The sequence below is a fragment of the Oryctolagus cuniculus genome, chromosome 3 (genome assembly GCF_051225735.1).
Source record: "Oryctolagus cuniculus isolate XC-2025 breed Fujian yellow rabbit chromosome 3, ASM5122573v1, whole genome shotgun sequence".
Lineage (NCBI taxonomy): Eukaryota > Metazoa > Chordata > Mammalia > Lagomorpha > Leporidae > Oryctolagus > Oryctolagus cuniculus.
In genome coordinates, this window is record NC_142869.1 from 29,863,651 (window position 1) to 29,884,728 (window position 21,078).

Sequence of the window (21,078 nt, forward strand, 5' to 3'; positions counted from 1 at the left end):
ATGTCCTGAGTGGTCTCTTAACCACTGTGCCAACCAACTGCCCCACAAATTGTCAGGATGCATTCCTTATATGCCAGGTTGTAGGGTTTTATATTACCTAATTCTTTTAACCTGTTAAATGGATATTATTATGTGTTGTTCCCCTTGACTAAATTATCAAAATCACAGTTGAAAAGTTGTAGGTCCAGGATTCAAACCCAAGCAGTCTGGCTCAAAGTCCATGCTCTAACTTAGTAAGTTCCCTTTTAATAGTGGCAGTAAGTGATGACTCTTAAAAAAATGAGTCTGAACCTTCTACAGCATATTACACTTAAGATGGATGAGCATTAAAACTGCATTTCAGATGGATTAGAATTAAATGTTTACAATGATGTCTTAAGAGAATTAGAATAGAAACTACACATGTATTTGATAATGAGAATGGTAATAGCAAACATTTACTGAAAGTTTATGTGTTAGACACTTGTGAATGTTTACTATTTTTGCCTATTACATTGATGAGTTCAAACATAATCACCAACTTTTGGCATGATTTCTGTAAAAAAAGTTAAGAACTGATAACAAACCTTGGGGGAAGCACTGTGATTTGCATTACAAGGTCTTTAAACTATGTATCTTTTTATAAGCTCAGTGTAGTAAAAAAGCCATCTGTTTACTTTTGTATCTGCTCATAATAAATGTTTACTGAATTCTTAACTGCATTCTGAGCCAGTTATTCCGTTTCTAAGAATGTAATCTAATCCTAAATATGAGACCTTTATTCATAAATATTTTCATCTTAATATTTTTTTGTGAAATGAAAATTTAGCAACAACTCAAAGCAAATAATAAGGATATAGTAACCTGATTAATTATACACTACAGTGGACCATACAACCTTCACAAAATCTTACAAATTCATGTAAGGATGGAAACATATTCATCAAAAACTTTTTTGATAAAAAGATTTTTGATAAGATTTTATTTTATTTTATAGTTAGTTACAATCACAATGAAATGTTTATATTTTATTAGTCAAATGCAATGTGTGGACCTTATTGGTATTATGAATTGACCAAACTAGCTGTAAATATACACATACATAGGAATATTATATTCTGTAGAGAAATGTGAACACGGATGAGCTGTTACATGGTATTGATGAATTACTAGTTTAGTGAGATGTAATAAAGCATTGTGGTTACATAAATACACAACGCTATTGTTTAAAAGCAATTCATAGTGACATATATGTAGATGAAAAGATACATGCAGGTTTTGCTTTAAAATACTATAGCAAAAAACGGTGGAAGAGAGATGAAACAAGATTGGTCGTAAGTTGGTTATTGCTAAAATTTAATGATAGATATAAGGGAGTTCTATATACCAGTCTAACTTTGTGTTTAAATTTCTTCCCTGGTAAAAAGTTAGAGAAAGAAAGGGGGAAAAAAAAAAAAAAGGAAACACAATGGCAAAAACCAATTGTCTATGCTTAGGGAAGAGACCATAACATACTTGTTTGGTCCTTTGTTGTGATATTAATGCTGAGACTAAACTTTTTTCCAAGGGGGAAAATATATCCCTGAAAATGATTATTTTAAGAATGTCCATTGTAGCTATAATTCATTATGGTGATGAAACTATCATGCCCAATAATTAGGGTTAAATGATATTATCTCTAATCAGAGAAATGTATAGTAACCATTTGAAAAAATGAGTGATTTTGGGAATAATAATACCATTTTCTGAATAAAATCATTATTTCAAATTTGAAATATGTGTGTTAATTATGAGACTATATATATGTATATGATTTAAAAGGGACATGCAAAAGTGAAAATATATGCTGTTAAGAAAGAATAAATTATATTTCTTTTTAAAATTAATTTATTTGAAAAGCAAAGCCACAGAAAGTAAGAAGAGAAAAAGAGAATCTTCCATCTGCTCTTTCATTCCCCAAATAGTCTCAACAGCTAGCTCTACGTCAGGCCAAAGCCAAGAGCCAGGAACTCCGTCCAGGTCTCCCACATGTGTGATAAGGACACAAGATCTTGGTCCAATTTTTTATGCCTTCCCAGGCACATTAGCAAAAAGCTAGATAGGAAGCAGAGCAGCCAAATTTAAACACACAAACCTGTGCTCTGATATTCAAATATTGCTGTACTGTTTATATGACTTAAAAAATAAAGCACTAAGTTAGGCACTAATAATAATGTTCCAGTGATGTAATAACATGTTAGTAATGGAAAATTAAGACAGAGATGGAATAATTTGAGTTGAATGCTGCATGTTCAGTAGTTAGTTAGGGAAATCAATGAATTATTGCTTTGTATCTTAGTCTCCCCTGTTTTCTCATTTGCTACCATCTCATCCAAAATAATTAAGCATTAATAACATTGCACCCTATATGTGTATTAAATAGCAGCTCATTAATTTTTCTTTTACTATTAGTGATTTCTACAGAATTAAGAAAAATAAGAATTCAGCATTAATTGAGTAACTACTGTGTGCTAGGCAGGCTATTAAGTGCCGAGGAATCAAAGAAATTATAATAGGTGGAAGTAGACACAGATAACTAATATATAGAAAGATGGATGCAGATATATGATTAAAAATAATTCTTTAAAGAAGAGGATGGTATGACCCTTCCTAGGAGAAGGCAGAATAACAGAGGTAAAGGGATATTTTTAGAATACAGACTCTGATACAAGCCTGGAAGGTGGTCTGAGATTCTGCATTTCTTACAAGGTCCCAGGTGAGTAAAATGCTGCTGGTATATATTAAGTAACAAGGCTTTAAATAATACAAACAAATGCATGCCATTTCATGCAATGAAGCAATGTGATGTGTTCAAGTATGTACAAATAGCAAGGTATTCTGGTGTGGTCAACTGTGTGAGGTAGAGAGAGCTGTGTTTTGCGTGCCTTTGCTACAGAGCCTAGATTTTTCTATACTACCCATTATATTTTGCAATTATAAAGACACTGCTGATTTCAGGCAATAGGGTGATGTCAAGATGTAGTGGACTGAAGAGTGAATAGATATTAGTGTCAAAAAGAAGAAATACAGACAAAACAAATATAAGGTCTGTACTTAAAAGACATGCAAGTTATGAACAACAAGGAAGACGGAGGGACTGTTTCAGATACAAGAAGACTTTCAAGAGATCTGACAACTGAGTGCCCTGCGTGATCAGGATGTGCTATAACAAGGGTAACTGGTGAAATTTGAATAGGTGTATAGGTCAAATAATGGTGTTGACTTGATCTTGACAACTATGTGCCTATGTAAGAGAATGTCCTTGTTTTTGAGAAATACACATTGATACATCTAGGAGCATTATGCCAGCAAATATATCAAAATGTTAACATTTAGTGAATTTTGAGTAAAATATACATGGGGATTCTTTGCATTCAAGATTCTCTGAGATTATGTCTAAATAAAGCTTGTTATGTTTTAAACGGGGAACAGCCCCCTTACACAAATGTCCAGGGCTCAGAATTCTTACCCACACTTCCTATGTATAAACTGTCAAGCTGTCCATCTGATCTGTTTCAAATCTGTCCTTCCTTCCTTCCTACCACTCGCAGTCCAACATTATCTTACCTGTATTTCTGACGTTGTAGCCAGTGGTCTTTTCAAGATGCAGATCTTACTATGTGATACCTGCTCCCCACTCCCATTACTTGAGATGGAATATTCTTAACACAGGACCCCTACATTTGCTGGCTTCTGAGTTATTTCTCAGCAGATTTCCTTATACTACAGATTTCTCTATACTGCATAGCTGTTCAGTTCCTATATTGTCCTACTCCCAGCTGCACTGGTCCATTGCACATACTATTCTCGTCATTCCTAAGTCATCAGCCATTTGTCCGTATTTGAAATCTACCGTTTCACCTGGAGAAGTCTTTCCTAGAATTCGTGCTCCCTCTGGATTATACACTGAATAACCTCATGTACTTCTCTTTTCTCAAACATTATAGGTTCATTCTTTGAGATACTGCTTGTAAACCACAGGCTGGAACCATGCTTAATTTTGCTCACCATTGTGTCCCCAGCGTATAGAACAGTGTGTGTCATATAATTGGGGTTCTCAAATCAATAAATGGAAGACTGGAAATATGAGAGATGCTTTGTGATATTTTAGAATGGACACCCAGGATTTGCAAGAAAAACAAACAAAAGGCTGGGAGAGCATTTTTATTAATCAGACAGGTGAAGAGAATGTGTGGAGTAAACTGTCATCTAGTTCCCATATCAAGGTCTGTGAAATCCTTACAAGAAACTTCAGAAACAGAGAGAAATGATAAAAATGAATATTTGAATAAAACATAATGAAAAATACCACTTTTGTGAAAGTTAAGATTCCTTCACAAAGTTTGAGGTGCTTTTAGGAGACATGGAGAGTGAAGTTCTTGTAAAATAGGAGGGTGAATGATCTGAGATTCGCTTCATGCACTCCAGGAAAGGCTCCCATTAAAATAAGAGGGACCTAACTTTTTGAACACCTACAAGTGTCGGGCACATACACACTTGAAAATATAATTTTCAGAATTGTAGTTAACCTTTTTTAGACATGTTTAGAACTACTCTTGCCATGTTTTGTTTTCAACACCTTTCCTTCCTCCTTTTTTGATTAGTGGGAAATCTTGGGGGCCAATTCTGCCTACCATTTCTCTCTGAACTCTTTAAAGTCAGGGGTTTATTACATCCAATTTTGCTGTTAAATTTTTTTAAGATTTATTTTACTTGAAAGTCAGAGTTACAGAAAGGAGAGGAGAGGAGAGGCAGAGAGAGATCTTCCATCCACTGGTTCACTCCCCAATTGGCTGCAACGGCCAGAGCTGCTCTGATCTGAAGCCAGGAGCTTCTTCAGGGTCTCCCACATGGGCGTAGGGGCCCAAGGGCTTGGGCCATCTTCTGTTTTCCCAGGCCATAGCAGAGAGCTGGATAGGAAGTGGAACACCCATCCAATATGGGTGCCGGCACTGCAGGCAGCAGCTTTACTCGCTATGCCACAGTGCCGGCCCCTTGCTGAGTGAATCTGATTTTCATTGCTTTGTTCTTTTAAAACCATCTTTTATAACTTTTAGATCTTTTTTTAAAATTAACCTTTTTTTATATTATTTGAGAGGTAGAGCTACAGACAGTGAGAGGGAGACAAAGGTCTTCCTTCCATTGGTTCACTCCCCAAATGGCTGCGCTGATCCGAAGCCAGGATCCAGGCGCTTCTTCCTGGTCTCCCACGTGGGTGCAGGGGCCCAAGGACTTGGGCCATCTTCTGCTGCTTTCCCAGGCCATAGTAGAGAGCTGGACTGGAAGTGGAGCAGCCGGGATTAGAACCAGTGCCCATATGGGATGCCAGCACCACAGGCAGAGGATTAACCTACTGCACCATGGCACTGGCCCCTGGATCTTTGTGATATATTTAGGTGAGTTCTTTGAAATAGGGTTAATATTGACTGAAAAAATTTTGGCTATCATGTCTTCAAATATTGTTTTCTCTTCATTCTCTCTACTCTCTCCTTTTAATCTCATTTTTCTCTTATTTCCCATCAGTGCATTCTTCTAAGTTGTGGAATTGCCCTTTCAACCCCAATTTTTATTTTAAGCTGTGTCAGTCCTGCTACTCAACCCAGGTAGTGGTGATTTTGTGTTCAAATTTGAACAACTGTATTTCTAACCTCTAAGATTTCTTTATAGAGATATCTCTTGCTTGTTTTTCTGGACAAATATTAGTTGTTTTAAAAGCTTATTAACTGATTTTCTTTGAAAGCTTCATTGAATACTTCAGCTGGTTTCTCTAGGTGTAATTTATGCTTTTAAAATTTTATGTCATCAGTATTCAGACTTTCAGCATTTTGACTATTTCTTTTTGAGTCTAACATCCACTGTTAACCCTGCTCTACGACTGATATATACAGGATGAAAATGTAGTAGTGGTGCACTTGTCTCTTCTTCAGTCATCCATTAATCTGTCAAAAATTCTTGATTTTGCTCTCTGTTGCTACCCACTGAGACACATCTCACCTAGCAGCACCCTGCTCACATGACAGCACGTGCCATAGTTTAGTTGCTCTAGTCCACCTTCCTGCTCCATTCTTTCTGCCAGGTCTACTGGATCTTTGGTAGTGACCTCATTTTTGTGGCCGCACTTTCCCATATGCTTCTGCTGCAGGTTTTCTCTTCAGATCCTGTATAATATATTACCTTTCAGAGTCCTCACAAATTCTGCTTTATTTACCCGTTCTCCTTTTTGCTTGTAAATGGGAACAAAAATGTGCCTCTCTGCATAAGCCTGTGTATACTAATTCTGTCACTTTGAGAATACTTTGTCATTCACAAATCAGAACCCTGGTCATTCTCGGTAAGCCCTGCCCTTTATTTCAGGGTTATTCAAAGTCTGGCATATAATCCTACAAATATTTCTTTTTCCACTCCTTTCCAAATCCACGTTTCAAGAAAGAAGCCAATTTGGCTATTGCTCAAAATATAGGATTCACATAGACAAAAATCTGATAACACTACCATTAAACTTATCATGGCACTTTTCATTATAGTAATTAACTCACCCTAAATATCTATTATCATCATTGTACATATGAGGTAACTGAGACAGATATTAAATGACTCACAATTGTGTTAAATTCTTCACCTTACAACAGTGAAAGAATGGTGTCTAGTCACTGTCAGAGGTGGAAGAAATCTGATTATTGGTTTCAAGCAGTCCAAGTCTGGTGTGACCCTGTTAACTACTACTGGCTATGAATTTCCAGATTTAAGAGTAACCAAAACTAATTTGAAGATTCAAACTGTATTTAGGCAAGACATATGGAACTGAACCAATCCTAATTTGTAACTTGGAAGACTGAGAGTAGATTACTTTCACTTTTCAAATCCTTAGAAAAATGGAATACAGAAAATTGAGCCTTTCTTGAGGATTTTTTAAAGGATTCTTATTTAGAGTTATTTGTCTTGGTACTTAAGTGTTTCATTATAATTTTGAACTGGTATCTTAAAATTCTGTGTTATTTTAAAAGATTTGAATGTGTTAAGGAACTTAAACTTCACATTTCCTATTTTTTTATTTGTTTTAGTACATAGTACTTCTTTGAATCAATGGAGAAATGGATATTCACCTACGTGTAAACCTCAAATAAGGTCAGAATCTTCTACACAACTGTTACAGGGAAGAAAGAAAAGACATTTGAGTGAAACAGCTTTAGGTAGGTTAAAATGAGGACACAAGCAGTAGTGCTAAATACTGCAAACTTACAGAACAGTTGCTATTTACAGAAAACATCTGTGACCCTCTGAATACTAAACAGCATACCCCTATAGTTAAATCAAAATTCTGTGCACAAACATCTACTACTTCACAGCAATAAAGTTATTTCCTGGCTACTTGTTTTCCACCAACTGACCCTTGGATAGGATTGTCTCTTCAGGGTCTTGCTATGGACTCAAGTCAGTACAAGGCTGCCTTCAGCAATTTATTAACATTTCTAACACCTACTGTGGAGATGTTGACTGACTAGAACCTCCTCTGGATTTTGAGAAAGTTACAAACTTCCAACTGAAGCACTCAAAAACTTTGTTCAACTCTCCTTAGGACCAATCAAACATAGTTTGATGATGATCAAGTATCTTGGAAACTAAAACTCTTCTATTAATACAAAGTGAAGTCTGTTGCGAGGGCATGTGACAAGACAGTTGCCACAGTTTTCACTAATGATAATAAAACAGAGCTAGAAATATGTATGAGGGTACTTCAAGATGGAATGATATTTATTTTGGTAGAAAAACCTTTTAAAATCCATGCATACTTTTTTCAGAATATGCACTTTCATGAACTATTTTGAAGATCCATAGTGTCCATGGATGTCAAAAATTATTTTGCACCCAAATAAACTTATCTTTTAACTTCATTTTCCAGGACTTTTTTTTTTTCAGGTAATCTCATATTTTGAATCACAAATCATCTACATACTTCTTCGGTTCTTATTCAGTGTTCCAGTGGATATAACACTATATTCATCAGTCAAATATTTCCCAGATATGTCAATAATATTCACAATAAATTAGAAAGCAATTATATCTTTGGAAATCCCATCATAATAGACCAAGTTACTACCTGATAACTACATTGTGGCACAAAGTTAACAGACTCCCATATATGTTCATAGTTTCATACTTTTTAGCTCCTCAATCTTTGAGGAACAGCTTTTGATGAACCTCTACACATACAGACTGAAACACGGGAAGCCTCTGATAAAAATCTCTTGAAAAGATGCATTATGAAATACAAAGATAATACAAAGATGTGAACTGTTTCCCTTCAATTGACCTGACTTTAGACCTGAGTTGGATGGAATTGGATACAGAACAAATGAAATGATATACTGCAAAGAAATAAGTAGGTAATTCTCACAGTGCAGGATATCTGATGTAGTCGCTTTAACAAGTGAACGTTAGAAAAATTACAGTATAGTCTAGATTATAAGAAAACTAGGTGACAAGATTCAAGTTCATTACACAAATCCCAATTTGAAGAAACTAGCCATAAAGGGCTTATATCAATATAAACAAGGAATGGGTATTAGATTTTACCCTGCACAGGAAAATACTGTTACAAATCATACTAAATAAGAGTAATATCTCCACCTCCGTTGCGGGCAACCACTGAGAGGAATGGGGAGATCGCACAAGGTAGCTGCCCTGTCTGCCAGAGCAGCCACCACCCCACAGGCACCCAGCCACCAACCCAGCTGCAGCGTCAGGGCAGTGATGGCAGCCGAAGCCAGAGAAGCAGTGCGGTCCCCATGGACCACTGGTGTCTCAGTCTGGACTCGCCCACCTACATCCTGTGCAGGGGCAGAACAGAATAGGCTGATACTGACTGAGTACCACAGAATGATGGTCCCAATCCAGTGGTCCAGATCATGCATAGTGAAAAATGTAGAGACGTGTATGATTACTTCCAAGCTGTTCTGCAACATGATGAAAGAAACCAGCGAGCTTTTTAACTGACCTGAGATGCTACTGAGTTAAATGCAGCCAACTACAGTGTGGCAATACAGAGTTCCTTGAAATCCCTTCAAACAGCTACATGAAGAAATGAATATTACTGCTATAATTAAGGAACAGCCCTACGCCTATCAAGTTTGGCATCACAGGCGTACATTAGTGGAATGGATGAAAGATCCATCTCAGGAGCTTGGCTATTGCTCATGTTCTTAATCCGGACGCCAAGAATTATACCTGGCAGCATCGGCAGTGGGTTGGTTATTCAGGAATATAAACTTTGGGATAATGAGCTGCAGTATATAGACCAGTTTCTCAACAAGATGAGAAGTAACTGTCTGGAACCAAAGGTATTTAGTCATTTCTAATACCACTGGCTACAATGACCGCACTGTGTTTGAGAAAGAACTCCAGTACACTCTGGAACCATATGAAAGAGATTTGGCAGGATCGTGGTCTTCCCAAATATACCCAATCTATTAATTCAATTACTTAATTTACAACCAAGTCATAGTTCCTCCTGATTGCCTTTCTTGTGGACATCTATGAAGACATGGTAGAAAACCAATTTAACAATAAAGAAAACATTTGTAATAAAACGTTATATGAAATCTTAGCTAAAAAAAAAAAAAAAACTTAAAAAAATATGAGAGATACATTGGAAGATCTCTTCAGAGCAAACACAGCACAGAAAGTGACCTCCCAACGAATGTACAGCAATAACACCAACCCGAAGAATGTGATGAAGTGCTTTTAATTTTTTAAGGGACTCTAATGCAGGATCATTCTCTTTGCCTGTGGTGTGAAATGTGCACTGCACAAGTATTGCTTTTTTAGTAAGAACTGAGCGTGCTGCTCCCTTGGGTGCTGCTGCTATCTGATTAGCTCTGAGTAACAGCTATTTTATAGCAAAGTAACTGGAGGGGAGGGAACAGAGAAAGTTTCCATCAAGGAACTTTTGTAGTCTTACCAGCACTTAACCTAACTGCTTACCATCAGTTCTCCCCTAAATGGTACACGCAGAAGGATCCACAGCGGTAGTGACTGCAGGTAACTTGTATGTAACGTGTGTGAGGTAATCAACTGCGGTCCTGTGAGCAGGGAATATGGCTGCTGCATTATAGCTCTCTGCCACACTCACAGTCTTGCTCTCATTGTAACCAACTAATGCCAAAACAATGATTTTGTAATAAAACGGTACATGTATCTTTAAAAAAGTAATAAATAAGTGGGTAATTAAACATAAATAAGGAATTAAAACAGGAAAAAGGAATTTGGAGGAAACAGATAATGGAAAGAAACTTCTCATCAACATCCTGAGAACATGGAAATTTCATCCATGAACAGCACAAAAAAATGAAACCTGAGAACCAGAGTGTTTAGGAATTAGTGCTTTAACAGGAATCTTCTTTTTGCTTTCTGATAATATATTTAATGCAGACAACCATATCTCACTTAACTGCGAAAATAATTCTAATGTAATATCTATTGATCATGTTTAATGTGGTATCCTCAATGGTTCTTTTCATGGCAGGAGAAAAAACTAGATTTGAAGAATTTGCTTTTCAACACACAGAACCAGGATCCCATAACAATTTTACTGCTGTTTCTAATGTTAACATTATCTCAAGAACCCAGAATTCGTCATCTCAGGTAGGTTTTGTATATACTAAATTCTACAATTACTTTAAAAAATATTGCTTTGCAAATATATACCAGCCTTCTTACTAGTACATTTAGGACTAACTTATCAGGAAACAGCAAATTTTAATTAAGACATTTTGCTAGAAAGCTAATCCTTAATATGGCTTGTTTTCCCATTTCAAAAACTTCAACTTGGGGCAGTTGCTTGGTTCAGAGGTTAAGATTCTGGTTAAGATACCTGTGTTCCACATCAGAGTATCTGGGCTCAACTTCCAACTTCTTGCTAATGCAGACCCTGGGGAGCAGCAGTGATGGTTTAAGTAATTCGATTCCTGCCACCCATGTGGGAGATCAAGTTTGAGTTCCTGGCTCAGGGCATTGTGGGCATTTGAGGGTGAACCAACAGATGACTGTCTCTACCTCTCTGCCTAAATAAAGATTTTGAATATAAAAACAAAACTTCAACTTATCACGACCACTTCTAGTCCTTCACATACAAACCTAAATATAGTCTTAGTAGTGAAAATTTAGGACTTGTTTTGTTCTAAAGGTCTAAAGGTGGGAAGGTCTAGAAATTACTATTCTGAAGTACAGGGATAAAGAACAAAGATTATAATAATCTTTATTTAAAAAGCTCAGCAAAAAAAATTCATACTTTTTCTTAACAAAAAGTTTGTTAATTTGACATTTAGTGTATTTTGTGTTCGTCTTCTGACTTAAGAGCTTTGCAATTTAAGGCATTCATTCTTTTACAGTTTTATAAACAAGCCTGTATGTTTATGTATATACATATATATTACATAGCTGCCAAAAGGTTATTAGCTTACAAAAGATAGGTATGCTTAGTTTTCTTAATGTTTCTTTAAAAAAATTTTTTTAAATTTTATTTGAAAGGCAGGCAGGCAGAGATCTACTGTCTGCTGGTTTATTTCTCAAATGCCTGCAACAGCCATGGCTGAAAAACACCGAAGTCAGGAGCCCACAACTCTGTCTGGGTCTTCATTGTGGTTGGCAGGGACCCAAGTACTTGAACCATAAACTGCTGCTTCCTAAGGTGGGCATTAGCAGGATTGGAAACTGAGGAGCTGGGACTCAAACCAGACACTCCAACACAGGAAGTGGGCACCTTACTTAGCATCTTAACTTGTTGCACCAAACACTGCCTTCTCCCCTCCCACCACATTCTAAAATCAGATTCTGTAACATTTGCCAAAATTTGTATTTGCCAAAATTACATAACTGGTACACTAGGATACTATCTGTAAATGACTCACAGAGTATCACTACAGGTAAACAGATGTAACTATAAAGCAGTACTATAATCCTGTTTTGCAGAATACTACACGAAGGAGATTGAGAAGTGAGAGCTCTTATGACATAGATAACATTGTGATTCCCATGTCATTAGTAGCCCCAGCTAAGTTAGAGAAACTCCAATACAAAGAAATACTTACTCCAAGGTATGTGTACTTACATCTTTTTATGTTTCTTCTTTACTTCTTTAACAAACTTAAAATTTCAAAGCAAAGTTAGAACCTTCATTAACGAAAAGAAGATGTTCTCCCACCCTACCTTCGGTATCTGGATAGCTATGTAAGGAAAATGGTAAAAGCAACTTTTACATTACTCACGTGGAACAAAAAGTACCAGGTAGTATTAAAACTTCTGAGTTCTTATTACAAATTGGGAATTGCTGCACTAACTTACTTTAGCATCCTTAGAGTTATACTTATGTACCTGTTATATATATGACACTTAAAATACTTTAGTGATTTAAAAACAATAAGAACAAACAATCCTTTGCCCTAAAAAAGACAGAGGTGTGGGGGTGGGCATTTAGCCTAGCAGTAAAGATGTTGTGTCCCACATCAGAACATCTGGGCTCAATCCTCACCTTCACTTCTGATTCCAGCTTCCTGCTAATGCAGACCCTGGGAGGCAGCAGTGATGACTTAAGTAACTAGGTCTTGCCACACACAGTGAGAGACCTGGATCAAGTTCTGGGTCTCCAGCTCAGGTCCCAGTAAAGCCCAGCCCTGGCTGTTGCAGGCATTTGAGGATTGAACTAGCAAATGGCAGCTCAGTTTCTCAAAAATTAAAGAGTTCAGAGAAGAAAGGAATTACCTATGCATGGTGTATTCATACCCTTAGACAGTAACACGTGTGACAACAAAAAGACTTTGGTGTTTTTGCAGTTACCAATAAACTCCTAAGATAGGTAGGAAAATCTGGGAAGACATTGATGAATGTAGAGGGTATTTACATAGGGATACCTAAACAAAGGTATATAGTCAGGTATACAAGGTTTATTAGCTAGATAGATTTTGCACAGGTTAATAGAGAGAGTGAAAGCAAAAAAAAAAAAAAAAAAAAAGCCAAACTGTGGGTCCCTGAATATTATTCAGGGTGTACAGAGTGCCTTCTTACTGGCAGTGAAGTAAGCCAATATTTTTAACAATCATGAAAACAGCCGGCGCCTTGGCTCACTTGGCTAATCCTCCGCCTTGCGGCGCTGGCACACCAGGTTTTAGTCCCGGTTGGGGCGCCAGATTCTGTCCCGGTTGCCCCTCTTCCAGGCCAGCTCTCTGCTGTAGCCAGGGAGTGCAGTGGAGTATGGCCCAAGTGCTTGGGCCCTGCACCCCATGGGAGACCAGGATAAGCACCTGGCTCCTGCCATCGGATCAGTGCGGTGAGCCGGCCGCAGCGCACCAGCCGTGGCGGCCATTGGAGGATGAACCGACAGCAAAAGGAAGACCTTTCTCTCTGTCTCTCTCTCTCTGTCCACTCTGCCTGTCAAAAAAAAAAACAAACAAACCAACAAACAAAAAACAATCATGAAAACAGTTTCTAAGAATATCAGTGTGGAGGGGCCAACGCTGTGGCACAGTGGGTGAAACTGCCACCTGCAGTGCCTGCATCCCATATGGATGCCAGTTCGAGTCCTGGCTGCTCCACTTCCGATCGAGCTCCCTGCTATGGCCTCGGAAAGCAGTAGAAGATGGCCCAAGTCCTTGGGCCCCTACCTCTCCTCTCTGTGTAACTCTTTCAAATAAATAAATAAATCTTTAAAAAAAAAAAAAAAAGATTTTATTTATTTCTAAGAGTTGCAGAGTGACGAGAGGTCTTCCATCTGCTGGTTCACTCCCCAGTTGGCCACAACGGCCAGAGCTGCGCCGATCCGAAGCCAGGAGCCAGGAACTTCCTCCGGGTCTCCCACACAGATGCAGGGGCCCAAGGACTTGGGTCATCTTCTACTGCTTTCCCAGGCCATAGCAGAGAGCTGGATCGGAAGTGGAGCAGCCAGGACTCAAACCAGTGCCCATATGGGATGGTGGTGCCGCATGCCAGGGCTTTAAACCATTGCACCAAAGCACCAGCCCCAATAAATAAAATCTTTAAAAAAAGAAAAGAATATCAGTGTGGAACCAGGAATTACAGAGAAAATGTTAGGACAAAGACATGAAGTACATGACAACTGCGGTTAATTCCTATCCATCTGTATTCTAATTATCTTTTTACTACAAAACTGTTTTGACTTATTAAGAAAGCTAATACTCTAGAACAAGGATAGGAAACCTTTTCTCTGCCAAGGGCCATGTGAGTATTTATAACATCATATAACACACAAAATTATCAACTTAAAAATGAGCCTGCTATAGATTTATTTAATTTCAAGTTCCACCTATAGTTGCCTTGGCAAGGCCAGACCAAATGATTCCATGGGTCTTACCCAACCCACAGGCTGGACATTCCTCATTCTTGCTCTAGAAAACTCCTAGATATCTTATACTTAAGACTATCATTTGTGGTTCTGATGTTTTTTGATTTGGTGGTAGAATGGAGCTACTGGTTCATGTGGTTGTTCTGTACACCAGTTAAAACTTTGGTTAATTCAAATGTGCCATGATAGGCATTTTTACACCAAAGAACCTAGTAAAATTACAAATCCAAATCAGGTCCTTTTTATTTTTCTTTCTTTTGGTAAGCCAGCTTATCAGCATACCTCTGACTTGCTCCAAGTCGGTTCGTGATTACTATGTATAAAATGCAGCTATGCAGAAGAGACTGTTCACTGTAAAGCCAAAGTAATGACTCCTCTTTTTTCCTACTAATACAAATATTTTTCTCTCTTCAAAAACAAAGTATTAAATTATAATGATTAGAAAGTCCCAAAACATGAATGCACTTAGCTGTGCTTAGAGAATAAAACTGCTACACTTAGCTAAGATAATAAAAGGTGTATAAATTGGTTTTTATCTTCAACAGCTGGAGGATGGTTGTTCTTCAGCCTTTGGATGAATATAATCTAGGTGAAGAGGTAAGTTGCCTTTTATAATGGGATAATTGTACATTATATATTATGAAGCTTGCTTAATCTGACATTTTAAAGTAACTTCTGACTTCTTTGCTTTTGTAAAAAAAAAAGGTACTAATTTCTCTCAAAAAGGTACTAGATAGAAAAATGTTTCTGTGCAAAGTTACTGCAAAAACATATATCAATAAAAAAGAAGTAAAATGTGTCATTTACATGGATTATAGATACTAAATTTGAGTATTTACTTTCCCTCTTGGTATTAATTTTTCTGTATGAGGAGCCTAAATTTCAATATTCAAGTTTACAACACCATTTCCGAAATATTAGGGTCAATTTGCTTTTAAACTAGGTTAATTATTAATATTAAAATAATAATGGATGGGGCCAGTGCTGTGGCACAGTGGGTTAAAGCCCTGGCCCGAGGTGCTGGCATCCATATGGGTGCTGGTTCTAGTCCTGGCTGCTTATCATCCAATCCAGCTCTCTGCTATGGCCTAGGAAAGCAGTGGAAGATGGCCCAATTCCTTGGGCCCCTACGCCCATGTAGAGGACCCAGAGGAAGCTCCTGGCTCCTAACTTCAGATCAGCGCAGCTCCAGCTGTTGCAGCCATCTGGGGAGTGAGCCAGAAGATGGAGGACCCCTCTCTCTGTCTCTACCTCTCTCTGTAACTCTTTCAAATAAATAAAAATGAATGTGGTACAGATGTCATTTGATACCTGAAGGGTCTTGATAAGTTTTTAACATCAAATATTAAATGAAATGCTCAGTTGGCAGCCTCACACCATTCTATATCAGGCTGTCACCAAATGACTTATGAAAAACTTGTTTTTTCAGATTTTTGGATTATAAAACTGCAGGTAAGAGACTATAATGAGTAAAATTAATTTTGATAAGAACAATTTCAAGGAAAAAATACGTGATAACCAAGCTACTTCCAAAGTGATGGTCTCTAGAAATAATAGTTATCCAGGTTACAACTCCAGTTAAGTCATTCATTAAGTTAATGATGATTTATCTCAAATAATCAGTTTTCCTTTTCTTTGACATTAACATTAACATGTTCCTGGATCAGTGTGTGCTCCATAATGAGCAATCAATACCACTTATAATCCAGTCTTCAAAAATGAATCAAAAGAAAAAGTTAGAAAAAGAAGTTTCTGACTCTCTGCTTTCAGGAATTTGAGTGACCAACATTTGTTCTCTTGACTTACACAGATTGTATTTATTTTAGAGACTGCTTCCTATTGTTCTCTAGATGAGTTGTTTGAAACCTGTCCCATATTTCAAAATGTTTCTGATAAAAGCAAAAATTTTTATTTCTAATTCCAGATAGAAGATCTTTCTGATGAAGTCTTCTCCCTAAGACACAAAAAATATGAAGAGAGAGAGCAAGCCAGGTGGTCACTCTGGGAACAAAGCAAGTGGCACAGAAGAAACAGCAGGCAAGTATTATAAATTTAAAATACATAATCATGGAAGGCATATGAAATAAGCAAAAAATACACACTGCACAGACTCAATTTCAATTAATATTCAAAGTATATGTAAGCTAATTACATTTACTCCATTCCTTCAAATGTTCATGGTCAGCTTCAAGAATATATTTAGCTAGCAAATAATATGTAAATTATATTAATAGAGTGGGTCATTTCAATCTACTATAACAGTGGCCACAGATTGGAGGTTAGAATTTGGGTAACCCATTTTAACATAAACAATTCAAAAATGCATTATTTAACATAAATCTTTTTAAATTTTTAAAAGTTTAAAAATTCAAGCCCAAAAAAATGAGGGGTCTTCAAAAATTTCATGAAAAAAATGAAAAAGCTATGCCTCTGCCACCCACACTGGAAACCTGTATAGAATTCCAGGCTCTGGGGTTTTGGCCTGGCCCAACTCCAGCTGTTTTGGCCATTCGGAAGTGAACCAATAGATTGAAGATATCTCTGTCTCTCCCTCTCTTCTCTGGATTTCAAATAAATAAATCTTAAAAAAAAAAAAAAAAGCTATGCAAAAATTTCAAAAATTCTTTGCCCCAAAATAAACATTCTTTCAAATTATTTGTTATATACTTGAGAGGCAGAAAGAGACAAAGAGAGCTCCAATCTGCTGGTTTACTCCAAAATGCCTGCAATGGTCAAGGGTCTGGGCCAAAGTCAGATCTCCTGCACAGGTGTCAGGGACACAATTAACTCTGGCATTACCTGCTGCTTTCTAAGGTGTGAAATAACATGACTGTAGAATCAGAGTGGAACCAGGACACAAACCCAGGTACTACAATATAGGATGCAGGTATCTCAAGAGGTGTCTTAACCAACAAGCCAGACATTGGCCCCTAAACTCATCTTTTCACTCCATTTTCCCACAGACTTTCTGTACTTTTTAAAAACTCAGACTTCTGAGGAAAGAGGTTTAATTCAGACAAAATTAGTACTTAGGTATGTCACAGAATCCCTGGGTATTTTGTATCTACATTTGATTATTTTTAATACAGCCAAACTCAAAAGCCAAGATAAGGTGAAGTCTGATAGTAACTTTAGTTAAGTGGCATCTCTTGTTTCATTAGTATCATTAAAAAGCACTTCTATTTAAGTCACAAGCTATCCAGATTTACTCTAGATCCTTGTTCTAAGAGTTCTCCTAACATAGATGAGATTCTCGAATTCTCTTTTCCACGTTACAGAGATAAAACTTTCCAGAAACAGAAAGTGCAAATGGAGTCCTTCATGAATGATAGTATAATAATTATAGAATCTCCCAGGAACTCAAAAAATTTTAAGGGTCATAGTTTCCCTTTCTTGTATTCTGAAAAACAAAAACAAACCAAATCATAAGACAAAGACCACTATTATAATCTGGTAAATATTTCATAAAGTACTAGTTAAGCCTCTGAGATATGGAAATTATATCATGATCATCAGATGAATTTTTAAAACTTTTCTCAGAACTATTGAAAGAAAAGTCACAATAACTTGAAACTGGTAAGTCTGCTTCATAAAATGTTAAGACCTTATAAAAAAAACAATTGCATATTTTCTTGTTTTTCTTAGAGCTTTCAGTAAGCACACTGAAGGACAGGACTTGCTTTTCAAAGAGTACCCCAGTGACTTTCATAGTGGTCAACAATGTCCTGCTGAAAGTACTCTGAAGTTTTCTTCAGAGAATCATGATCTTTGTGCACATGGCTCACCTTCTTTAAGTGAAAGTCAAGAAATCAAGGTAAGTATAACATACAGGATTAAATTTCCTTTTTACCTTTTTCTCCACTTGTTTATAGAAACTGCTTACTGAAAGTGATTTATCATCATTATACAACAAATTCACTAAGACAGGGAGTGGGCACTTAGCCTACTGGTTAGGATGCCTGCATCCTACACTGGAGAAGCCAGGTTCAAGTCCTGCCTACAGTTCCTAATTCTAGCTTCCGGCACACTCTGAGAGGCAGCAGTAACAGTTCCAGTCATTGGGTTCCTGACACCCATGTGGGACAGCAGACTTGAGTTCCTGGCTCCTGGCTCTGAACCAACCATTGCAGGTATATGGGGAGTGAACTAGCAGATAGGAACTCTGTCTCTCTCTCAAGAAACAAAAATTCAGTAAGACAATTCCATCTAGAATGACGTGTAGGAATCAGAGAATCTGTGTTCCAACATTCTAGTTCCATCACTAACTACAATCATTTACCTTCTGGTGTAACTTTTCAGTACGAACTTCTACATACTCATTTATTAGGGAATGGTAATGCTATCCAAGTTATTACAAAACAAATCTGATTAATGGAGAAAAGCATCCAGTACACAGTAAATGCTAGCTGCTATTTCTATTCCTCTTCTTATAGATTTTTACTTGTCTCTATAGATCCAGTTCCTACCTCAAGGGGCGTGTTCTCTTACACAGCATCCATAAAGTTTGTATACCTCTCTTCATAAATAAATGATGAAAAAGAACCAGATCTAGAATGGAGAGTAGAGACTATAGAAATTAGTAGGCAAGTTACAGAAAGCTCAAAGAATAACTCAATAGACATGTATAATAATGGGATGAAAATGAAAAAACTAAAGTAGATCACTTATAAAACACTTTTAAAGTGGCTTTCTCAAAGTGTTTTTAGACCAAAAATGAAGACCACTGCCCTGTGGCAGCATCTCCTTTCTGGCAAAGGCAAAGTAAAAAAACTAATTCCCAAAACATTAAACTCTCAGGACATTCCATTTTGAATTGAGATTAGGGCCAAATGACAATTTGTACATTTGCGTGCTAAAAGAGCAGTGATTACTACAAAATTCATATTTGTAGATTTTTAATACATGAATTTAAACAAAATAGTTGAAACTTAACTGAGAATGTTTCCCCTTTCAGTCTCTGTGGTGGGACCGACGGGCTTTTCCACTGAAAGATGAAGACACAGCAGCTTTATTATGCCAAGATGAAAAAAAGGATCAGACAGAAAAGTCAAGCACAGCTCTGCACAGTGAACTCTTCTGTGCCAGTGCAGAGAATGGCCACCATCCAAAAAAGCAGTCAGTTGGAATGGAAGAGTACAAAACTTTTGACCTGGGACTCATTAATGTTAAGAAAAATAGGTGACACCGAACAGGTTAAGAAAACTATGTAACTGAAGGGAAGACAGAAGAAAAAAAGGCTTGTTCTAGATCCCTCACCCTCTCTGGTCACAATTCCAGAATAAGAGCGTGTACTGCATGTATTAACCTTTTAGGCTGTTTATGAAACAGGCAAGATAAGTCTCTTTTTCCTTCTTGAACCACAGCAGTAACTAGTTTTTCCCTAGACAAGTGCTAGTCATTTGTGTTTATCACACAAATTACAAGCACCAGGATACTAACAACTGCAATTTGATGGCAAATCATATTACTGAGTAATTTTTAAGACTATATACCACATGTGCATACAAACACACACACACAAGTATGTGCATCAAATGACAGCTATTATTTTTCTATACATGTCAGTTCATTAAATTTGCATTAGAAATATATTAGAATATTCAAATGTGTGTTTAGGATATATATACATACATACACACACACACATACCACACATGTAATTTTAAAACTACATTGGCAATGACCCACTCCACTTGCAAGTGCATGTATGAACTACCCCCTATAAAATGTAAGGTGTAATATGCTCATATTTAAAGCAGTTTTCCACTGATAAAAAATATCCAAAACTCTTGACTATGGAGAGGAAGCTCATTTAAAAAAAAATGTAACCATAGAAGTTATTTATGGAAATCTTTATATCAGATAACACAATACTCATTTATTCAAAATCACTGGTATCAGTTGGACTAACCATAGGCTACTTTGTTTACTCCTAATAAAGAAAAGCAAATTAGAGTTAAATATTGGTGCATTTTAAAACATTAATTTTGAAAACTCAACTTAAGTTTTACCTACTGTGTTCTCCTGAAGAGAAGATATCAATTTAAGATTCTCAACAAGTTAATCTTATCAGTACAAAATTTTTTAAATGGTTGTATTTCTAAGTAGCTAGAATTACTAGTTTCTAGCTAATCTAGAAATACTGTTATAGTTCTAGCTAATTTGGTCATTCATTGCCATAGTTTATTCAAATAAACATCTATTCTTACTTTCCTCCTAGATTGAGAAGTAAAATTTTTCAAAGGACATCCCTTCAATATTGGATACTGAAGAGTACATTAAGGAAAATCCCTTTTGAAGCTATTATACCACTTTTGTTTTCTATGTGAAAGTTGACAATTTATATGAATCACTTTGTCATGTAAAAAAGGTTATTAAAGTTACAGTACCCTTATAACTGAAAATTCTGGCCATTTAACCTAGTCTGTTGGATTTGACACTAAGTTATTGTTAGGGATTAGAAATTATACTGGTCCCTTAAAAGGGAGAAAATATTCAAATTCAATACTGACAAACTTTTGCTTGTAGTTTTACTATGCATTTATTTTTTAAGAAAAAACAAAAGCCAGACAAACACAAGTTGTCCAGGCAAATAAACTCACAATCTTTGTCACATCTGATATATTATAATCTTTATGTAAGTTTTTTAATTAAAGTTATTTCTATATACCTTGTGTTGTTTGATTTGATTACCTACCATGTATACA

The 21,078-nt window shown here is 36.6% G+C and overlaps 1 protein-coding gene, 1 long non-coding RNA gene and 1 pseudogene across 17 annotated transcripts in view; 2 read left to right on the forward strand and 1 right to left on the reverse strand.

Moving 5' to 3' along the window:
- KANSL1L (KAT8 regulatory NSL complex subunit 1 like) overlaps positions 1 to 21,078 on the forward strand; it is a 176,944-nt gene that overhangs the window by 144,547 nt on the left and 11,319 nt on the right. For 10 of the 15 annotated variants that reach the window (XR_016231905.1, XM_017343073.4, XM_008259094.5 and 7 more), the window contains 7 exons: positions 7,080 to 7,208; positions 10,541 to 10,659; positions 11,986 to 12,110; positions 14,917 to 14,968; positions 16,296 to 16,408; positions 18,017 to 18,185; positions 19,326 to 21,040. Coding sequence is in view for 12 of the 15 variants with exons in the window: in XM_017343073.4 (XP_017198562.4) it covers positions 7,080 to 7,208; positions 10,541 to 10,659; positions 11,986 to 12,110; positions 14,917 to 14,968; positions 16,296 to 16,408; positions 18,017 to 18,185; positions 19,326 to 19,553 (935 nt within the window). In the remaining 3 variants the exon portion in view is untranslated. Of the gene's footprint in view, positions 1 to 7,079; positions 7,209 to 10,540; positions 10,660 to 11,985; positions 12,111 to 14,916; positions 14,969 to 16,295; positions 16,409 to 18,016; positions 18,186 to 19,325; positions 21,041 to 21,078 lie in introns of those variants that run through there. The other 5 variants (XR_016231906.1, XM_002712447.6, XM_089329907.1 and 2 more) reach the window with 3 other exon arrangements.
- Positions 7,218 to 10,658, forward strand: LOC103348870 (protein farnesyltransferase/geranylgeranyltransferase type-1 subunit alpha pseudogene; annotated as a pseudogene). Its single transcript, XR_016231908.1, has one exon. The product of XR_016231908.1 is annotated as a protein farnesyltransferase/geranylgeranyltransferase type-1 subunit alpha pseudogene (transcript).
- LOC149127297 (uncharacterized) lies at positions 18,161 to 19,443 on the reverse strand. The gene is made up of 2 exons (XR_016231917.1): positions 19,305 to 19,443; positions 18,161 to 18,919 (listed from the first exon to the last, which is right to left on the reverse strand). It is a non-coding gene; the product is annotated as an uncharacterized LOC149127297 (long non-coding RNA).